This window comes from Eleutherodactylus coqui, chromosome 11 (assembly GCF_035609145.1).
Source record: "Eleutherodactylus coqui strain aEleCoq1 chromosome 11, aEleCoq1.hap1, whole genome shotgun sequence".
Lineage (NCBI taxonomy): Eukaryota > Metazoa > Chordata > Amphibia > Anura > Eleutherodactylidae > Eleutherodactylus > Eleutherodactylus coqui.
Genome location: NC_089847.1, coordinates 111,882,072 through 111,903,354, shown reverse-complemented (window position 1 = coordinate 111,903,354; position 21,283 = coordinate 111,882,072). Strand labels below are relative to the sequence as shown.

At 45.3% G+C, this 21,283-nt stretch overlaps 1 protein-coding gene across 1 annotated transcript in view; it reads left to right on the top strand.

Annotated features, from left to right (window-relative positions):
- The window catches only part of LOC136582322 (solute carrier family 13 member 1-like), a 51,609-nt gene that overhangs the window by 10,392 nt on the left and 19,934 nt on the right, over nucleotides 1–21,283 (top strand). Inside the window, exons 3-7 of the mRNA XM_066583243.1 lie at nucleotides 1,771–1,907; nucleotides 12,392–12,567; nucleotides 15,526–15,562; nucleotides 17,689–17,734; nucleotides 19,666–19,704. Of these exons, the coding sequence (XP_066439340.1) occupies nucleotides 1,771–1,907; nucleotides 12,392–12,567; nucleotides 15,526–15,562; nucleotides 17,689–17,734; nucleotides 19,666–19,704 (435 nt within the window). The remainder of the gene's footprint in view (nucleotides 1–1,770; nucleotides 1,908–12,391; nucleotides 12,568–15,525; nucleotides 15,563–17,688; nucleotides 17,735–19,665; nucleotides 19,705–21,283) is intronic.

Here is a 21,283-nt window from a genome sequence, read left to right as displayed (position 1 = left end):
TACCGCGGTTGCGGCGGCCGCAGCCGCAGTTTCAGAATATATGCAGCATTTCCATTTTTTTCATTCCGCTGCGGCCGCGCACTCCTCTATGGGAGCGCCGGCCGCAGCGAAAGAGCGAGCGGCCGGGCCGCTTCAAAGCCGCCGCGGCTTTTTCTCCCGGCGGAAATCTCGCTGTTTTTGCTGCGGCCAAACCGCGAGATTTCCGATGGGAATACGCCCAGTGTGAACCCAGGCTAAGACACTTGTATTACTGCAGAGCATGCACTCATTGTATTTCTAGTAGCGCCTCCCTAGAGTACAGTGTGGTACTACATGTCCTTTACCGCTCTCCACCTGTGCCGGCATGAGCTGCTCCTTCGGGCAGCTCCATGTTATTTTACCAGTCACACTGTGTACTGTACAGGACCCTGAAGAAGGCCCTGTCCTCAATATAAAAAAGTGAATTATGGCCTCCAGCAGCTCCTTCAGACATGATTATGTAAGGACTTGCTTCATCTGTATTCATTAGCCGCTTCATTTTCTTAAATTTTCTTTTGAGCAATAATCGTTGTGTGTAGCTGCACTGACATCGTGCAGTTTTCGTTATCCCGTCGCTCATCGTTGTCTTTCAGCGTGCTGAAAGACAACGATGAGCCTTATCAGGGATTCACAGTGGGATACAGCTGATACTATTGATAACGGGTTGAGTATGAAGAACAGAGCGGACCAACTCTGTTATTCATAAACAGCACGGAGTGCTTAGCTGTATAACAGCCGGGCGCTCCATGCAGAAAACATCTGGATGCAGAAGACAAGCGCTGTAAATGACACAATGATGATCGCTCAAAAGTCGCTTGAGCGACATCTTTTGAGCGATTATCATTGTGTCTAAATGGGCCTTTAGGTCTGGTTCACAAGACTGTATAGGAACACGCGTAAAAATCGCAGCATTCTACCAGCGTATAGAGCTGTGCATTGTCGTGTGTTTACTTGCGTATGCCTGTGCATGTACAACGTATTTTAATCACGCTGTCCTGCATTGGCTTCCGAGTTTCTTCTTCTTTGGAATTTCCTTCTCATCTCTCCTAGCAACATGTGTAAAAAAAGAAAACAAAAACAAAAAAAAACAATGCAGTACATATGCAATATAATTGTGTATGCACTGCGTTTCGAACACACCCATATAGAACAATAGGAATCTTATGCAGGTAATATGCAGTAATATAGAACATACTGCGTTCTTTTATTTCGTGTGACATACGCAATAAATATACGCAAGTGTGAGTGGAGCAATGAAAATCAATGGACTTTCATTGAGGCCATTTACGGCGCATTATGTGTACGTAATACGCAATGCAAAACCGTTTGTGTGAGCCCGGCCTACTTTTGCGAGCACTGTATATTATTTATGCAGCACTGACCTTGAAATACATCATTGTCTTATAAGTTGGCGAACAGTTGGCACATATCAGGGTTTTGTTTACACAGTGGACTTTTGCTCTGGAATCTGCAGCAAATCTGCGCCCTGTTGCTTAATGAAAAACTGCACTGTTGTCTATGCTGCGCGGATTTCAAATCCACATGTGGGGGGGGGGGGGGGTGACAGTAATATCTCCCTTATTGACATGAGATCTACAGCAGGGATCCACAGGTTTTGAGGTGGAATCGGTGCATATAAATCCAACTCCTATTCTGCCGTGTGAACGGAGCACTAGCATCTTGGAGTTGGAGTATGCAGCGTTTAGGAAATGACCACATTGTGCTATAAACTGTCTTTGATTTTCCTTGCAGGTGGCATCTGAATACTTCAAAGATATCCACCTGCTGCTGTTCGGTGTCGTCTGTCTGGCATCCTCAATTCAGAAGTGGAATTTACACAAACGAATTGCACTTTGGATGGTCCTGTCTGTGGGAAGCCACCCTAGCTGGTAACGCTCTATCATTTTCTTGTAGCTTAAGTCATCTCTGCTTGCTCTGACATGTCAACATGTAGTTGACAATTAGCCTCCACACACTGGGCTTGTGTTCCCCAAGGTATCCGAGTACTGGCAACACTTGTATAGAATCGCAGGACAAAAATAGTATCCCACCTCTTATGCCGTAGGTAGAAATACAGGTCTTGGTTTAAAGGGCGTCAAATAATTATCATGAAACTCAAATCCCTTTAGTTGCGTAAAAAAAGTTTACATCACGTAAGATCAGAGAAGTGGGGTGACAAAGGACTGATATTCATAGCAAAATTGCAATGGCTCCATTAGTGGCTGTGTGTAGCAAGCACGAATTAGACCTATCATGCACACAGTTTTAATAGTATGTCCTAAAATAATATCAACAAGACCCCTCTACTACCGTGTTTCTCTAAAAATAGACCCTGTCTTATATTAATTTTTGCCACCAAAGAGGCACTAGGTCTTATTTTTGGGGGAGGTCTTATTATACTTGCCTAGCAGGCTCGGTTCAGATCCCTTCCGCTGCTCTCTACAGCTCCGACACGGTTCCCACAGTCCTTGGCTGCTCATACATCACTTTCTGGTCATGGGATTCATAAATCCCGCCTCTAGGAAGCGATGGCTGAGATTGGCTGAACTTGGTTGAAGAAGCAATCAATGCAGCGCTTGATGAACCAGTGCAATTGCTGTGATTGGTTTATCCAGCACTGCATTGATTGGCTGATCAGCGGTGGAAGAACCAATCACAGCCATCACTTCCTAAAGGTGGAATTTATAATTCCCGTAATCAGGAAGTGATGTTGTACAAGTGGCTGAGGACTACGGGAACCGCTAGAGAGCAGCGGGAGGGAACTGAACTGAGCCTGCTAGGTAATGTATTCTCTTTTTAAAAAAAATTTAATGTAGTGTAGCTAGGGCTTATTTTCGGGGTAGGGCTTATCTTCAGGGGAACAGGATATTAACATAGCACAGAGGCTACTGGCATATAGGGGACTTTTACATGGACCGACAGTCGCTCGGAATAATTGCTCGAAAAAGCGTCAACATGGGACCTGACAGGGTAAAGTGAGCAAGAATCGCTTACTTTTTGGAATCACTTGGTTTTCATCTTGCCTCAAAACCAAGTGACTTTTGGACCGTGTAAAAAGGCAGTCATTCATCTATGAATGACTGCCTGTTTACTCTGAATGGTGGCGGAGATCTCTGGCGCAGTGATTATCGCTCCTGTGTAAAAGCACAAGAGCAATAATTGTTTAGATGGCTGTTCGTCACTTAATCGCCCGACAGTTGCCCGTGTAATAGCACCCTTAGTGATGGGCATAGATTGCCTCCCAATTGAGCACCTCCATCGCTGCTCTCCACTGGTGTGTTGCGAGTGCACAAAAATGACACCCCACCCCTTTTATTAAAAGAGTTGAGCTAAGATGCACAACCCCTTTAACCCCTTCCCGCTCCAGGGCGTACCGGTACGTCCTGGCAGCCTGGTACTTCCCGCAACAGGGCGTACCGGTACGTCCTGGAGATAGCGCGGGATCACATAAGATCCAGCGCTATCCCGCAGCGGGAGCCGGCTGTCAGTCACAGCCGGCGTCCCGCTGCAACAGCGGGGGGGGGGGGGCATCAGAGATGCGCCGCCCGCTGTTAACCCCTTCCCTGCCGCGATCTAAGTAGATCGCGGCAGGGAAAGAGTTCACAGGGGATCGCAATCCCTCTGTGTCTCCGGCCGGAACTCGCGATGTCATCGCGAGAGCCCGGCCTGTCGCCATGGCAACAGGACGCCAGACACTGGCGTCCTGTATTGCCAGTGCCTATAATCGCTGTATAAGCGATAAGGCATGGCAGAGCAGTAGCTCTGCCATGCCTTATAACAGCGATCATAGGCACAGTGTTGTAAGTCCCTCAGAGGGACTCAAATAGTATAAAAAAAAGAAAAGAAAAGTGTAAAAAAAGAAAAATGTAAAAAATTTTTTTTTAAAAACCCCTTTTTTTATGCTTTTTCTAATATTAGCATAAAAAAGGGAAAAAAATTAAAACCCCACATATTTGGTATTGACGCGTCCGTAACGAAGTGTACAAAAAGTTGAACACACTTTTTATTTTGTACGATTAATTTTTAGCATTTTGCCTCCCAAAAAATGCAATAAAAGTGATCAAAAACGCCGTACATTCCCCAAAATGGTACCAATAAAAACTACAGCTCGTCTCGTAAAAAATAAGCCCTCATAGAGCTCCATACATAGAAAAATAAAAAAGTTACAGGACTTTGAATGCAGCTATAGAGAAAAAAAAAGATTTCCAAAAAAGGGGGTTTTATTGCAAAAAGTGTAAAAACCTAAAAAAAAATATAACAATTTTGGTATCGTTGTTACCGTACCGACCCGCAGAAAAAATTTAGTGTGTCATTTATGCTGCATGAATAACGCTGTAAAAAAAAGAAAAAGAAATCTATGGCAGAATTTATGCGTTTTCTCTCCCTGTTATCATAAAAAAAATATTTAAAAATTTTACGATATTGTCTATGTACCCAAAAGTGGCACCGATAAAAACTACAGCTCGCCACGCAAAAAACAAGCCCTTATACGGCCGCGTCCACGGAAAAATAAAAAAGTTATGGCTTTTGAAAAATGGAGATGAAAAAATACCAAAAAATCGCTTGGTCCTCAACGCCAAAATAGGCCATGTCATTAAGGGGTTAAGAATGCGGGGCTTTGGACGATTACCTGATTGTCCCTCTTAAAGCGTTTCTACGTACAGTAGTACCAAAATGATATAAAAGGAAAGTCCGCCTTTACAATCCATTTTATTTTTACTGTTCCAGTGCATCTGCAATGAAAAATTAAGTAACTTTGCTAATAGTCTTAATTAAGAATTACATACGGTTTTGTGTTCAGGTCAAATGCAGACCTGTGTTTCCATGGTAACCGACAAACTCTGAAGTTAGACTCTGTAGTCTTTTTACCATCCATCTGTCGCTTCCTCTTGCTAACCTATCAAATATAAGTTAGTACGGTTGGGTTCTCTACAGCACTCGGGGCATAATTCGGTTTGCTACCGATCAGCCCCTGGCATTTCTATTGCTTAATATAGCTAATCGTATTTTCCTAGTATCGTGGAAGCTGCGTGGAAATCAGCAGGTTCTTTCAAACTTTTCTTCATTATAAACCAAGCCAGAGAACCTGTCATCGGGTTCATGTTGCCAAAACCATAGACAGCTTGAACTCTGGACAGGCACGGTCATTACCGATGCGTATGCTTCATTCTGAAGTGCTGGTGCGTTTTTTAGAAAGAATATAGTTTTGAAATCCGCCAAGAATGGGAGTCTCGGGGTCAGCGCTCCGCCGGCCTCTTCCCACTTGGATTTCATAGACGGACGTGTCTCTTCCTCCACACAAACAGGGAGAGAACTGTGAGTCTAGGCGATCTAGGTGGAGAGAGGCCACCATGACCCAGAGCCCCATTCCCGACAGACTTTCAAAACTTTTTTCTTGAATTGCAGTACAGTTTCAGAATAAAACATAAGTGCCTGCAATATCTATGCCTGTCCCGATTTTATGTTGCATTGGCCCGGGGCAGCATGGACCTGGTGACAGGTACTCTTTAAAGGAGTTCTCCGATACTAACCTATTGACTTGGGTAGGTCATGATTCGTGGGGATCTGCCACACAAGACCCACTGATCAGCTGTTTGAAGTGATAGCAGTGCTCAAGTGAGCTCCGCTGTCACATCAGTCCATGCCAGGCACAGCGCTGTACTTTGTCTAGTGGCTGTGCCTGGTATAGCAGCTCAGTTCCATGCACTTGAATCAGACTAGGTTGCTTTTAGGCCATGTGACCAATGAATAAAACGTCACTGGCCTGAGAAGAAGGGATGCTCATCTGAGCCCTGCTGCCTCTTCAATGAGGTGATGAGCGGGGTTCCCGAACAGCAGAACCCAATCGGTCTGATATAGATGCTCTTGCCTGAGAATAGGTCATCAATAGACTTTCAGTGAATTCCTTAAGTCTCGTACAAGTTTGACTTTCCAGCTCTGCAACTAATCTGAAACTTTTAAAAAGCTATATTCTAAGTATTTCTCCCCTCTCTGAGAGATAACTGAGAGTCTAGTATCTTTGTGACCATAAAACCGTCGTTTTTTTTTTCTATATGCTGTCATGATGCCAGCAACGGAAAGAAGATCTTTATCGTCTTGTGAAATCTCCCATACGGGTACCTGCTATCTGACTTTAACAGAAATCTGATAACGAGTCGCTGCCTAATTAGCATTGCAAAGCCACGTCTGCAGTGAAGAGATGGTTTGCTCCTCTGAGCAGTTCTCTTCTTCTTCTCTCCAGCATTGAAGCTCTGGTGGTCCTCCGAGTTGTTGTTTACAAACAAATACCTTGTGACTACTGTAACCAATCAGTGGCAGCGGTGGTCATGTGCAGTACTGCAGGTATCACTGCTCACTGATGGGAGCCGTGCTGACCCGACTTCTTGGCCTTATCGCTTTTTAAGGTTTGTTTAGAAGTAGTAAAAAAGGGGTTCTGCTTTTTTTTTCTTCTGAAAACAGCACCACTTTTATCCATGGGCTCTGTCTGGTACTGCAGCTTGTTCCCATTTAAAGGGCTTATCTTCATAAGACCTATTAGGGCATATAGACATTTTAGGGGAAGTTCATAGTCACTTTTTACAAGTGGCTTCTCTTCTAGCAGACTCCTGCCATCCTTTAAAAATGTGGACGGTCATCCATCTAAACTGCAGTTGTGTAATTCTATACCACTGCTGGGTGAATGAATGACCTGCCGTAACTCGTGCTGGCAACATCATTTGTTTGCTGGGAGGGAATCCCATTTTGTAACGGGTTGTTTCTGACGAACCAGCCCCTTTTAAAAGGCCATTCCTGTGAATTTTTTTTTCTGCATACATTGTGTAACTACCCCCCAGTATATATATATATATATATATATATATATATATATATATATATATATATATATATATAGGTAGGCTAGTATTACCTTGACTGGTTATTCCTTTCTATCAGAAACTTCTTGGACTTCTCGGGTCAGTCATGTGATCTCATTCTGACCTTCTGAGAATTACTTGACTGTGTGAAAACACGTGTGGTAAACAAATCGTAGCATGTCCTATTTCTGTGCGGGCTTTGCAGAGTCCTGCACAGAAACGTCACTAGTGACGCGCCAGCTCTGCTCTGTGCATGTGCCAGCTGGCCAGCAGCCGGCACATAGTAGAACGGGGAGACGACGGGAGCAGGTGAGTAGTCACTGAAGGGGCACGGTTCGCATCCCACTGCGAGAATTCTCGCAGCAGGATCCAACCTGGCCGTCTGCAGGAGGCCTTATGCTCTCTCAAAGATTTTGTTTTGCTAACAGCATAACTCTTGTATGATGGTATTACATGGACTTTACCAAACAAGCTCTTCATGGGGGAACAGAAACTCCTATCACAGTTACTGCTGATGATTAGAGGTTTCTATCACTGTTCTAACAGAGAAGATCTCAGCTCATCCTCCTGACTGTACAATTATGGTCTGTCAGAGATGGTACTGACTCTAGCTAGGGAGCGATATCCTTTCTCCTTAAGGAGAACACCTAGAAGGTGAGTGAGGAGACTTATAAGGCCATTCATGCTCCTCTGGGAAATATGCAAGTAAGGATGATGGATCAATACCTCAGCAGCGCCCCTTTTAGAAGGCAGCATTCCTGCAAGTCAGTGTTAGACTCTTTATACAAATCTTATAACAACGACTGGTAATTTAAAACCGTGCCAGAATACCATACACAGACAGCTGTTTAATTCTCAGTCATTGTTATAAGGCTTGTATAAAGAGTCTAACATTGACTTGCAGGACTGCTGCCTTCCAATAGGTGGCGCTGCAGAGGTATTGTTCCATCTTTCTTATTTGGCTCTAGCTAGTCATATGATGCTGTACTGGTGCATCATGGGAGTGTTAGCAGAGCTAGAGAAAGTGACTAGGGGGGAAATCTCAGCATCAAGATTGGGGCTGATAAGCATCAGACAGGAGGCTGCACTGCATGCAAAATATATGAGACCTCCAAAGTATGATGGACAATCAGGTGAGGGAGCAGGGATGGAAAAATGTGTTTTCGCCCTTTAAGTGAATGAGGCTGAGCAGACCTTTCTTTTTTGTCCTCTCCTACAGCCCCTTTAAATTAAAGCTGATGGTGTCAGGTATTTTCAGAGGCTGATTCGGAAACCTGGTGTTACTGGCGTACACAAAGCCTACAGAGAAATATAGATTTTTCTTTTGCGGAGCCGATGCAGTATTGTACAGGGAACGAAAAGGTTCCTTGTTTTTGATGACATCCAGTATTTTACTGAAATGGTCATTGAATGATTTCTCAGGAGAGAGGAAAATTAAAAGCTTCTAGAATCCATACGACGCGTTTTGTGGCTCTCTGCATTTAATTGCAGCTCCATATGGCTTTTGCTATAGCGATTTGAGAAGGCCTCACGTGGGCGATTACCAATAACCATCAGAAAGCGATATTAAACGGCAAAAGACGTCACCTGCCCCAGTGTCCTGTTACAGCATGACGCTATGTTCCAGATGTGGGAACTGCTTATTGGTAGCTGCTGGCACATAACCTACTAATAGCTGCTAACGGGCGGCCTGATGGCATCTTATTGAACTCCTATGGAATAGAGTTTGAACAACTTATTAGTACTTTTTCTTAAAGGGATACTAAATAAAGATGAGCGAGTATACTCGCTAAAGGCAATTGCTCGAGCGAGCATTGCCTTTAGCGAGTACCTGTACCTGCCCGCTTGAGACGGAGGGTTCGGGTGCCGGCGCGGGGGAGTGGTGAGTAGCGGCAGTCAGCAGGAGGAAGCGGAGGGGGGGGGGGGAGAGAGATCTCCCCTCCGTTCCGCCCCGCTCTCCCCTGCAGCTCCCTGCCCGTTGCCGGCATTCGTCTCGAGCGGGCAGGTAATCGCTAAAGGCAATGCTCGCTCGAGCAATTGCCTTTAGCAAGTATACTCGCTCATCTCTAATACTAAACCTATACTCGCTCATCTCTAATACTAAACCTACAAGTCACAGATTTTACAACGGCAGCAGTTTTAATTGTTTCTGGCCGTCCCCATAGATCTAGATATGATAAAGTAAAGATTATGGGGGCAGAAACTTCTCCGGGTTCTACGGAAATACAAATGTTGCAGTCAGCATCTTCTCATCTTGCAGAACACATTGAGAAAGTGCTTCAGTCGTGAGACATTTAAGGGACTCTGTCAACAACTTTAAGCCCATAAACTATGTTACGGGGCTCAAATCGAAGGGGACAGGTCCAGGGAGCTGCTTTTTATGCTCGCTAGGTCCCCTGTTCCAATGCTGTACCCCTGAGAATTCGGCGTGCAGACAGGGTGATTCTTCTCACAAGGCTGTGTGCACGCTCTCATTCCTTTCTTTGGGAGAACGTGTGTACAAGCTTGTGTAAAGAGTCACCGTGCGCCTGCTGATTTCTCTGGGACACCGAGCTGGAATGGGGGACCCTGTGGGTAGGAAACACAGTTACTGGACTCCCCATTCCCTTACCTTTTGAGCCTCATGACCTAGTTCATGGGCCTGAAACAAGATGACAGAGGCCCTTTCAATAAGGACTTTAAAAGCGTTATATGGGTAAGGGTGACTTTCCACGCTAAGATACCTTGCCCTTTAGGCCCAGTGTCCACTGGCATGCACCGATTCCACTGCTGAATCTCACAGTGGAATCCAGCCGTATCCGCGGACATAGAGAGAAAAAAAGATTTTGTTACCTCTCCAGCACGGATCGCCTCTGCCAGCCGGATCTTCTTTCTTCAGCATGGCGGAAGCGCCGTGCTTTTTTTTAAATTTAATTTCTAAATTTTTATTTTTTTTCAAATCTCCCGCTTTCCTGCGGATCACCGGCCCATCCACAGTGACAGCTGTGGGCGATTCGTGGATTGGACTGCTTCCATTGCCATCCGTATGGAATCCAAAGGAAAATGGAGCATGGTGTGATTTCTTCCTGCGCGCGCGATCCGCACACCGGGAAACAAAAAATCACATCCGCATGCTTTTTACCATTCTGCGGATGCTAATGGATCCCTATGGGCGGATCTCCCACGTGGGTACCGCAAATCGAATCCGCCACTGGACATTGGGCCACACGAGCGAGTCCAATTTTGCTGAAAAACTGACCATTTAGGCTGGGTTCACACTGGGCGGAATTTTCATGCGGACTTTCCGCACGGAAATTCAACCTGCAATCTTAAGCCCAAGACTAAGCAGCAAAGTGGAAGAGATTTGCAACAATCTCTTCCACACACTGTGCCCAAGCCGCGCTGAGGCTGACATGCTGCACGGAATTCAAATCCGCAGCATGTCAATTGTATCTCCATTGCCGACTCTCTCTTTTCTATAGGGAGTAGAGATGAGCGAGTATACTCGCTAAGGCACATTACTCGAGCGAGTAGTGCCTTAGCCGAGTATCTCCCCGCTCGTCTATAAAGATTCGGGGGCCGGCGGGGGGCGGGGAGTGACGGGGGAGAGCGGGGAGGAACGGAGGGGAGATCTCTCTTTCCCTCTCTTCCCCCCGCTCCCCCCCGCAATTCACCTGTCACCCGCGCTGGCCCCGAATCTTTAGAGACGAGCGGGGAGATACTCAGCTAAAGTACTACTCGCTTGAGTAATGTGCCTTAGCGAGTATACTCGCTCATCTCTAATAGGGAGAGATTCCCACAGCGGAATACAGGTGGAAAAGCCACTTCAGACCCACGACGAACAGCGCAGGTGTGGAAGCTGCCTTCCTGCTGCAGAAATCTCACAGAATTTCCGTGCGGTCCCGCCGCGGACATTCCACAAAATGTCCGTGGTGTTTCTGCCCCGTGTGAACCCAGCCTTAGGCTGGATTCAGTCGAACGTATATCGGCTGGGTATTCACGCCCAGCCGATATACGGTGTCTTTCTCTGCAGGGGGGGCGGGGGGGGGTGGGCTGGAAGAGCCAGGAGCAGTGCTCTGAGCTCCCGCCCCCTCTGTGCCTCCTCTCTGCCCCTCTGCACTATTTGCAATAAGGAGAGGCGGGATGAGGGCGGGGCTAATTCCCAAAATTTAGCCCCGCCCCGCCTGCTTTCATTGCAAATAGTGCAGAAAGGCGGAGAGGGGGCAGGAGCTCAGCTGCTGCTCCTGGCTCTTCCATCCTCCCCCCATGCGGATGAGAACACCGTATATCGGCTCGGCGTGAAAACCGAGCCGATATACAGTCGTCTGAATCCAGCCTTGACGTGATTGTTTCTTTTTCTTTTGTTTGTTTTTCTTTATCCCCATGGATTTGCTCCTCATTTTTGTGATGCTTTTTTTTCCACTCACGATTTGCACGTGTTTTTACATACATTTTTTACTTCCTTGTCCCTATACTCACATGTGTTTTTACAAATGGATTGCAGTCGCATGGCATGCAAAGTGAGAGCTATTTTTTCTTATACTCTGGTAGAAAATAATGAGCAATTCTTGAACAAGAATCTCACAAAAAGAGGACATACGGTAATTTTTCGGGCAGGGTTACAAATGGCATTTGTGTGAATGAACTCATTCACATGAATGCACTATGCGTTTACTTGTCTCTGAGTTTCATCCTGCATAAAAATAGTCGTTCACTATTCTCTCGAAGATACCAGAAATCTTAATGCAAAGTAATGGACCCCGTTTAAGAACTGTCCGGATCCGCTGGAATTCTCTCTAAACAAAACCAAAGTGGCATCATGGATCTGTTAAACACATGATGCTGCTGTGCGGAGAGCCTCGGCCTTTGTTCTTCCATCTTTCCGACCGTCTACAAGCACCCGACTTCCATCGACGCTTCACAGTGATAAATAATGTAGTCTGACAACACGTTCAGATGTTAATTAACACGGTATATGAAATGGCGAGGGCCGTCTGGGTATTGATATCCCGTATATAGCCTATGCAGATGCACTTCTCCCTTCCGCACTATGTATACAGCATTAAATATTGATGCTATGTACATTGTACATGGCTCCTGATTCCAGACAGGGGATGCAGCGACTAGCATTTGTTGTGGGCCTCCGGGCTGTTTCATCACTCAAGTGCAGGAATAGCATCTCTTAGCTTACAATTAATGTCCAAACACAATGCCGCAGGTCTCACTGCAGCAAAAAGCTGCTTTGTCCTGTCCCTATGTTATACAAAGGATTCTTATATCTGCAGAGCATATGTTGTAAATGTCCAGTATTCTTGCGCAGTTCATAACCATGTAAAAATCATTGAATGACATGGTATTGCAGCGGAACCCTTTTTACTAGAATGTGAATGAGCTCTAATGGCTGATGGGTTCCATAAACAAGAATCATGCTATTTCTGGGGAGAGACAGCCATGTTTTTTCTAATTGTGGACAATCCTTTTTTAGTATAAATTCACTTTTTTTTCTCCTAATAAGTACTGATTTTTTTCTTGTATCTTAGGCTTTTACTGGGGTTCATGAGCTGTACCTCTCTGTTGTCCATGTGGTTGAGTAATACATCGACAGCTGCCATGGTGATGCCAATCGTGGATGCAGTGCTGTGTCAGCTCAACAGTGCTGCACCCGAGGAGAAAGCCTTAACGAATACCAGTCCGAGCCCTCCCCCAAACAATGAAGGTATGTATACGTGCATAACGTAGGGAACTTTTAGGCTGGGTTCTCACACGGCGGAATCCTGATTGAAATCTCGCAGTTTGGTTGCAGCGGAAAACCACAAGATTTCCGCTGGGAAAGCGCTGCTTCAAAACCTGCGGCACCTAGCCGCGGGTTTTGGAGCGGCTTGGCTGCACGCTTTTCCGTTGCGGCCGGTGCGTCCATAGAGGAGAGCGCAGCCGCAACGGAGAAAAAAAATTGACATGCTGCAGCCCGGGAAATTTGCGATGCAGCGCCAGCTTTGCCGCGATGAATTGGCTTTCCCGTCTTGACGAGACTTTCCACAAATCTCGTTCACATGGCTGGCTAATCTCAGGATTAGCGACCGCAGGCAGACTTGCTGCAGTGAAATTCAAGACGGAATTTTCGCAGCAAATCCGCCCTGTGTGAACCCAGCCTTACATGGGATGACAGTCGCTCCTGTGCTTTAACACAAGAGGGAGAATTGCTCACTGAATGGAGGCGGAGTACAGCAGAGAGCTCTCCAGCCAGCCGCTTCAATTCAGAGTTCATTGACGAACGACTGCCTGTTTAAACAGGTGACGTTCGTTTCATTTTTAGGTGAGCAAAAAGAACCAAGCAACCTGTGTTTGGCTCACTTGCCCTTTCGGGTCCTGTTTTTACACGGGACGACAATCGCTCGTAATTGTTGTTTTGGGCAATACAAGTTGCCTGTTCAGTGCTGCCCAATCCAATTCTTTCTATATATGAAGTCAAGAAAATACATACAGTAAAATTTCTTAAAAGGGGTTCTGTAATTAAAAAAAAAAATAAAAAATTCTATACTCACTAGAGATGAGCAAGCGTACTCGGAAAAGTACTACTCGCTCGAGTAATTTGCTTTATCCGAGTATCGCTGTGCTCGGGTCTGAAGATTCGGGTGCCGCTGCGGCTGACAGGTGAGTCGCAGCGGGGAGCAGGGGAGAGAAAGATCTCCCCTCCGTTCCTCCCCGCTCTCCCCTGCAGCTCCCCGCTCCGTGCCGGCACCCGAATCTTCAGACCCGAGCACAGCGATACTCGGATAAAGCAAATTACTCGAGCGAGTAGTGCTTTTCCGAGTACGCTCGCTCATCTCTAATACTCACCTATTTCTCCCCAGGCAGCCTACTTACCTCCTCTTCTAACCGCCGATCTTTTCCTGTCTCCTGCAGTCTCCACGGGCCACCTCACTTCCAGCTGGCTGATTCTCCCGCTTCCAGTGACGAAGCGTCCATTCATAGGCATTCTTGTTCCTGCCCAGCTATGTACGCTACGTCACTAGTTATGTAGCATTTAAGGCCTAGCAGGAAGTGTCCAGCTATTGCAGAGACTGTGCATGTTCAGTAGACCAGCATTCCTTCTAAGCCAGTGAACGCTACGTCACAGTGACGTAGCTGACATTGCCGGGCAAGAAGAAGAAGAATGCGAGGAATGCATGCTTCATAACAAGAAGAGGATCCGGCTGGCTGGAGGAAATGTGACCAGGGGGACTGGCGAAGATCGTGGAGGAGAAGATGCGGTAAGGAGTCTGCTTGGGGAGGAATAGGTGAGTACAGATATTTTTATTTTTTTTTTAATCACAAAACTCATTTAATCCAACATCAATGGGGCCTGGTAGGTGCAAGATAATCAAATATTCTGGACTAGATGTTTATAGAAAGGTGTGTATATATAAAACACACCAGATCTGTCACTAGTTCTCTCATTTTGTGTGCGCGCACAAGTAGTCTGAGGTGTACATGCAGTGGTGGCTTTGATAACCCACAGTAGGGGAACGATGGGGAAAGTAAGGTTGCCTGCAGACGGCCGGGTCGGATCTCGCTGCGAGAATTCTCGCAGTGGGACACGACCTGAGCCCCTGCAGGGAGCAGCGCAGCACTCACCTGCTCCCGCGGCTCTGACTCTGTGATGTGCCGCTTGCCGCCCAGCCTGTGCATGCGCAGATCGGAGCCAGCGGCAGGGAGTGACATTTCTGTGCGGGGCTCTGTGAGCTCCGCACAGAAATAGAGCATGCCGCGATTTGTTTGCCACGCGGGATTTCGCACAGACAAATCGCGGCCGTCTGCATAGGATTGCCTTTTCTAACGCAATCCTATGGCAGCTTCCACGGGCGGAAATTCTGTGGGAAATCCCGCCGCGGAATTTCCACCTGTGTGCAGGGGGCCTAAGACTCACATCCTCTGAAGGGGCCATTTACACGGGACGACTATCGCACAAAATGTGTTCAAAAAAATGAATTTGCGCGATAGTCGCCAGGTCTAAATGCACAGCCATCGCGCACTATTCATTTACAGTTTGTTGATCGCTCACTTTCAACCAGCATGAAAATCATCCCTGGCATCTCACTGAGTCTAAACGCTCCCTGCTCAGCAAAAAGCCAGTGAGAAACCTTCACTGATACGCTTGTTTAAATGCTCTGCACGAGCGCTAACAAACTAGCGGTGACGCCAGCGCTTGTGAAGTTGTTTAGACTACTGTCGTCCTGTTCAAATGGAACATAACTTAGCGTTTCAACTTCTATGAGAGCCTAAAGGTTTAGTTTATGGGGCACATAGGAGCTGGCAGACTCCATTTTTGGTAAAAAATAAAAAAATGTCCTATTCCGCTCTGTTCATTCTTCTGCTCTTGATCTTGAAGAATTTCTACATTATTTTGCATTTTCTTTTTATGGAAATGCCTTTCAGATTATCAGACTTTCTGGATTATTAAGTATTGGCTGAAAGGACTTTTGGCATATTCTTACTTCGCAATTTATAAGCAGGGCTGTAAACCAAAGCAATTTTTCTTTGACTCCACCCCCAGCTCTTCTGATGTGATTTGTATTGCTTGTATAGGAAAAAGTCTGATACGGCCGTGTTTTCAAGTGATTAATTTCACCATTTTTTAAGTTTTTACTTTCTTCATTACTATTTTAACAGATTTTTGTTGTGTTCATAATTGCAGACAATACAAAGATTGACCTAGCATCTTTTCCTGAAAGGTAAGCCTACTATTCTTTTTTCAAGTAGAGTCCACTTTCTGACATGTCGTATAAAGATTAGATGACCGCTTTAATGGGGTCTTGGATTATATGCCAATCCTCTGCTCCTATAGGCAATAAGCCATTGATAGAGGCTTAGCTACCTCTCTCTATTGGAGTCCACCAGTATGCTCAGCCCATCTACATCTGCATATTTATTGGGGAGCCAGGAAAAAGGGTTTAGCTGATTTTAAAGGGGTATACCACTTCAGAAAAGCATTTTCATATACCTTAATAGGGAATTCTGAAATAATGGCGGGGGTTCCTCATCTGTGGATTGGTGAGAAGCTACAAAGAATGCTTTTCGCTCTGGAGGTCCCGTCCTGCATTACACAAACAACACAATGATGTGAAAGGGGGCTATGCAATGTTTAATTTTTTCCTGTGATGAAGCACCAAGGAAACTGAATACTTACTACCAGATTTGACGGCAGATTGCAGCATGTCTATTTATGCTGTAAAATTCAGCCCCAAAGATACAAGGGTTGAATTCCGCAGCTGTATTCCGTAATGGAAGCCCGCAGCACTTCTGGCCTGTGTCAAGGTACCCTTAATAAACACATATGTGGTATCTTTGTTCTCGGGAGAATTGGAGGAATTTTTTAAATGCAACATAGTAACATAGTATGTAAGGCCGAATGAAAGTGGTACATTTAGTTGGTTATATCGACTATATTCGAGAACAAGTGGAAAGAACTAGAGATGAGCAAACGTACTCGCTTAGGGCGATTTCGCAATCGAGCACCGCTTTTTTCGAGTAACCGACTACTCGGGCGAAAAGATTCGGGGGACGCGGGGGGTTGCAGAGGGGAGTGGGGGGGGGGGGAGAGAGAGAGCTCCCCCCTGTTCCCCACTGCTACCTTCCGCTCCACCCTAGCGCCCCCCCCCCGAATCTTTTCGCCCGAGTAGTCAAGTTACTCGAAAAAAAGGTCTGCTCGATTGCGAAATCGCCCTAAACGAGTACGTTCGCGTATCTCTAGAAAGAACCAATGAGAGTTGCATTTTTTTTACCAATTTTGTCAGTTTTTCCTATAAAATATAGACAAATCTGGTTCCTTTTTGATGCTGTAGAAAGACCTAAATGTCTCACAAAAAAGGGAAAAAAAGAATATCAGTAGACTGTGGAATAAAATGTTCAGAATGCATTCTTCAATACACAAAGGGTTTTCCAACATGTTGTTTTTATATAGTTTTGGGCCCCTCATGCCCAAAACCATATAAAGACAATATATTCACCAGAGCGCCTTTTTTGCCTCTGTCTCCATGGCTGGGTCACCCACCCAGAATGCCCAGTGACATCCTATAAACATGCAACATTGGGCTGTAATGTACAAGCCCCGGCAGGTTCACGGGATGTCACCGATGACATCCCTGTCGGGCCTTCTGTTGGTTGTGGTGGATACACAGGTGAACCTGACTGCTGCAGCACTTGTAAACCGAAGACCAGAATGCAGCGGGGTAGTAGCATGGGAGCGAGGAGGTAAGTATATATTTTTAATGGCTATATTGTTCCCTCGCTGTCACCAATGTCAGAAAACCCCCTTAATGACCCTTGGTGCTGAAACAATTCTATATATTAATGTATAGTGTTTGTTTTAATGAAGCTGTAGTTTGTACATTTCTACCAACCACAGCCCTGGTAATACACATCTGCACAAGTGTATGGTGTCGTATTGTATTTCCAGATTTGGTATAACTTGTTTCTAGGAAACAAGTGTATCCATATTATACTGTAGCACCATATAGCGGCATGTAGAGTGACTATACAGTAGTACAGAGCTGCAGGGGCTCAATGGGATTCTGTGCAGAAGTCTCTGCTGAGGCCTGCTATTATACGGCACTCGTACCTAACCAGTAATCAGTGTTTTTCAGACAACATTCACTGGTAATATTTTGCTTTTTGTATGCTTTCCACATTTATTTGCGTGGGACTTGCATAAAATATAGAGATGCAATTGAAGTAGAACAAGCATGCTGCCTTACCTGTAATTTCTTCCGCTGTCATTCTATACGGGGGAACGGGAATACCTGCTAGGAAAATTATATTGACATTTGAAATTCCATTTTTTCCCCCTTTTTTGTTTCAGCAATAATATTTTGGATAATGGCATCGCGAGTATGGAAGAAAACGAGGTTGGTTGGATCAGTGTAGCCTCACACCGTCATCCTTATGTATTCCTCATGCTCTCCTCTGAGAGGGTCCTGTAACCTCATCAGTGGAAAAGTTACTGTCTTGTTTTTCATTCTTCTCATCACGCTAGATTTGTGTTTCAACATACAGGCCCTGTCTAATGAGGTTTTTTTTAGGTTCCACAATGTATTATTTGTGCTTTTGCATCTAATATCATAACATGTTGTTTTTCATAATTTGCTGGTTACTAAAAATGTGCACAATTTTCTGCTCTCATCTTTTTTTGAGTTGGAGTAGTCTATTCTGTAGAATATCTTCAGCATATCCTGCAACTTTAGTGTAAGGCCCGTTCCAATAATTTATTTTTTCCCCCCATTTGTTACGTAGGCTAGTTTTACATTTGGTTAGTTTTTCTTTTAATCTGAAACTTCCTGAAGTCCTTCTCAGGTGCGTCATGTGATCGTCTTCCTTCTCTGGTGGGTCATGTGATCTTCTTCCTTCTCAGGTGGGTCATGTGATCTTCTGACCACCTGAGAATTACTTGGCCAGTTTCTCAGTCAACAAAACTCCTGTTTTAAGGACCTTACCACACAAGCTCTTTAGAGGGGGCTATATAAACTTCTATCATACTTTCTGCTGATGAGTACCGTATATACCGGCGTATAAGGCGACGGGGCGTATAAGACGACCCCCCAACTGTCACCTTATACGCCGGTATTCAGTGGAGAAAAAAAAAAAAATTTTATTACTCACCTCCCACGGCGTTCTGTCGCGCTCCGGCAGGATGTCGCTCGCTCCGGCAGGCTGTCGCTCGCTCCTCGTCCCCGGCGCAGCATAGCTTTCTGAATGTGGGGCTTGAAATCCCCGCTTCCAGAAAGCTAATACACACGCCGGCAGCCATGACATCATTGAATGGCTGTGATTGGCTAAAGCACACGTGGCTTCAGCCAATCACACTATTGAATGACATCATTGAATGGGTGTGATTGCTAACACGTGCGCCTTCAGCCAATCACAGCCATTCAATGATGTCATTGAATAGTGTGATTGGCTGAAGCCACGTGTGCTTTAGCCAATCACAGCCATTCAATGCTGTCATGGCTGCCGGCGTGTGTATTAGCTTTCTGGAAGCGGGGATTTCAAGCCCCGCATTCAGAAAGCTATGCTGCGGCGGGGACGAGGAGCGAGCGACAGCCTGCCGGAGCGAGCGACATCCTGCCGGAGCGCGACAGAACGCCGTGGGAGGTGAGTAATAAAATTTTTTTTTTTTACACTTTTTTTTTTTTTGTATTACCGGCGCATAAGACGACCCCCGACTGCAGAGCAGATTTTTCGGGGTTCAAAAGTCGTCTTATACGCCGGTATATACGGTAGGTGTCAGACATATATAATGGAGGAGATGATAGTTCAGCCTCCTGACTGTATACTTGTGGTCTGACGCTTATTTAGGTGAATATACAGAGTACTGAAAATCATACTGTCCTCCCAGCAAGCAGAGATGGTGCAGGCTCTAGCTGCTCATGTTGTGATGTATCATGTAACTGATAGCACAGAATAGTGAAAGCAGGGACAAATCTCAACATCAAGATAGTGCTTGATAAGCATCACAGAGAAGACTGCACTGCATAGAAGTGACTGCAATATATGTGGGAGACATCCAGAACGTGACAGGCAATCAAGCGAGGAGTGCAGGGATAGAAAAATGTGTTTTTGCCGGAGTGGGGTGGCCCTTTGAAGGGAAACCTTATACCTCTCATATCTTGTAAATACTGTATTTGCCATAAAACAAATTCTGGAGCATCTGCTTTCTTTTCTTAGAACTCTCTTTCTTCATTCCTCCAGAAAATGTATGGCTAAATTGATAGATCAATGCAAAAATTTGTATCTGATTTGTACATGAAACACTCAAAAAAATGTACCTATTTGTTTATAGGAGGAGCCAACATTTGAAAGTCGGAGATATTCGAAACAGGTAAGTTGTCATCTATCTCACCACACCTGGCCATTTTTCCTGATGACCATATGCTCTAATAGGGCATATAGAGAAGGATTGTCTAGATATAACAACCCCAAAAGACTACGCAGATGACGCTCCAGCTGTTTGTAAATACCAAGTCTGCCAACAGAGGCCGTGTATGTATAAACCTTTTTATTTTAAATTTCCCAATCCATTTCATAGCGGGTTGTGTATGAAAGCGCCGCCCATACGCAGTGTATTGCGTATGGACAGCATTGCAAATGCTGCCTATACAAATGTATAGAGCTCACACTGCGTGGTACACAAAGAAATAGCCCATGCCTCGATCTACATGCAGTATCTACACGTACATGTGCATGGATCAATGAAAGTTCATTGACTCCATTCACCATGTATGACGCGGCCATGCATCGCACGTGTAATACGTAGTGAAAAACCGCCTGTGGGCATGAACCCTAAATGTGGGCATTACACCTTTAGATGAGCATCTGAGCCCACCAATTTCAGCTGACCATCTAATATGTTCCAACTCTTCCCCTATAGTAAAAGTAAAAAAAAAAGCAATATCGGGCAAGTTCGATTTCACCATATAAACTCCTTTGTTCTCATGGGAGATAAGCTGCCACAAGAGATGTCTGGCGGCTGTTTACTCCCCTCTCCCTGTTGAGAACACAGCTTGGGTAACTGAGCTTACACATGTCTTTGAGGGAGAGGGTCGGGAGGAATAGCTGGTAACAGCAATCTCAGGTATATGACCACACTAAAGGAGTTGTCTGATTTAGAAAACCCGTCTTTATATATTCCCTATCATAGAATTCTGAGTTAAGGGTTCCTCTCTTCATATCCTCATCTTTTGGCCAGAGTGAATAGCAGTTACCAAGAGCGTCTCTCGTTCTGGAGGACCCGTCCTGTCCTGCATTACAAAGACAACCTATTGATTTGAATGGGCACCGTGTAAATGCTTCACTTTACCTGTGGTGGCGCTGCTGGGAAATTGGAAGACTCGCTTCAAGGTTTCCCCACAGATTACAGTTGACTGCTGGGGGTCTCATCAGGAGACACTTTGATCATCTCTTTGTCAAGAGACCCTTTGATTAAGTAGGGATTATCCAAAGCGGAGAACCTCTTTTGAAGTAGTTATGTATCATTGTGCTCCTCTGGACTAGATCTCACAATCAACGAGAGTTTATGGGAATCATTTCAAATTCAGCCAAGGTTGTCAGTATCGCTTGTAGTCAGCCTCCAGTGCTTCGGTGTAGTCATATATTGATGTGCTCTTGGTCACTAGGCGGTGCTTTGGGAGTGTTTGTCTAACTATTCCCATAGACCAGTATCTCATCCTGCTATTTACTGCCAGGCGGTTAACGTCCTTTCATGTTAAGGGCCGTATCACACTAGCGTTTTGCTTTCTGTTTTACTGATCCATCATTGCAACAGCAAAACGGAAAGAAAACCTTTCCATTTTCAAGCCCATAGACTTGCATTGAAATGGAAGGTTTTCAGTTTCGATATTTTGTGCTTTCTATCTTCTTTTTGTTTTTATTTTTTACATTGAATCAAAAGTGCAGAATGC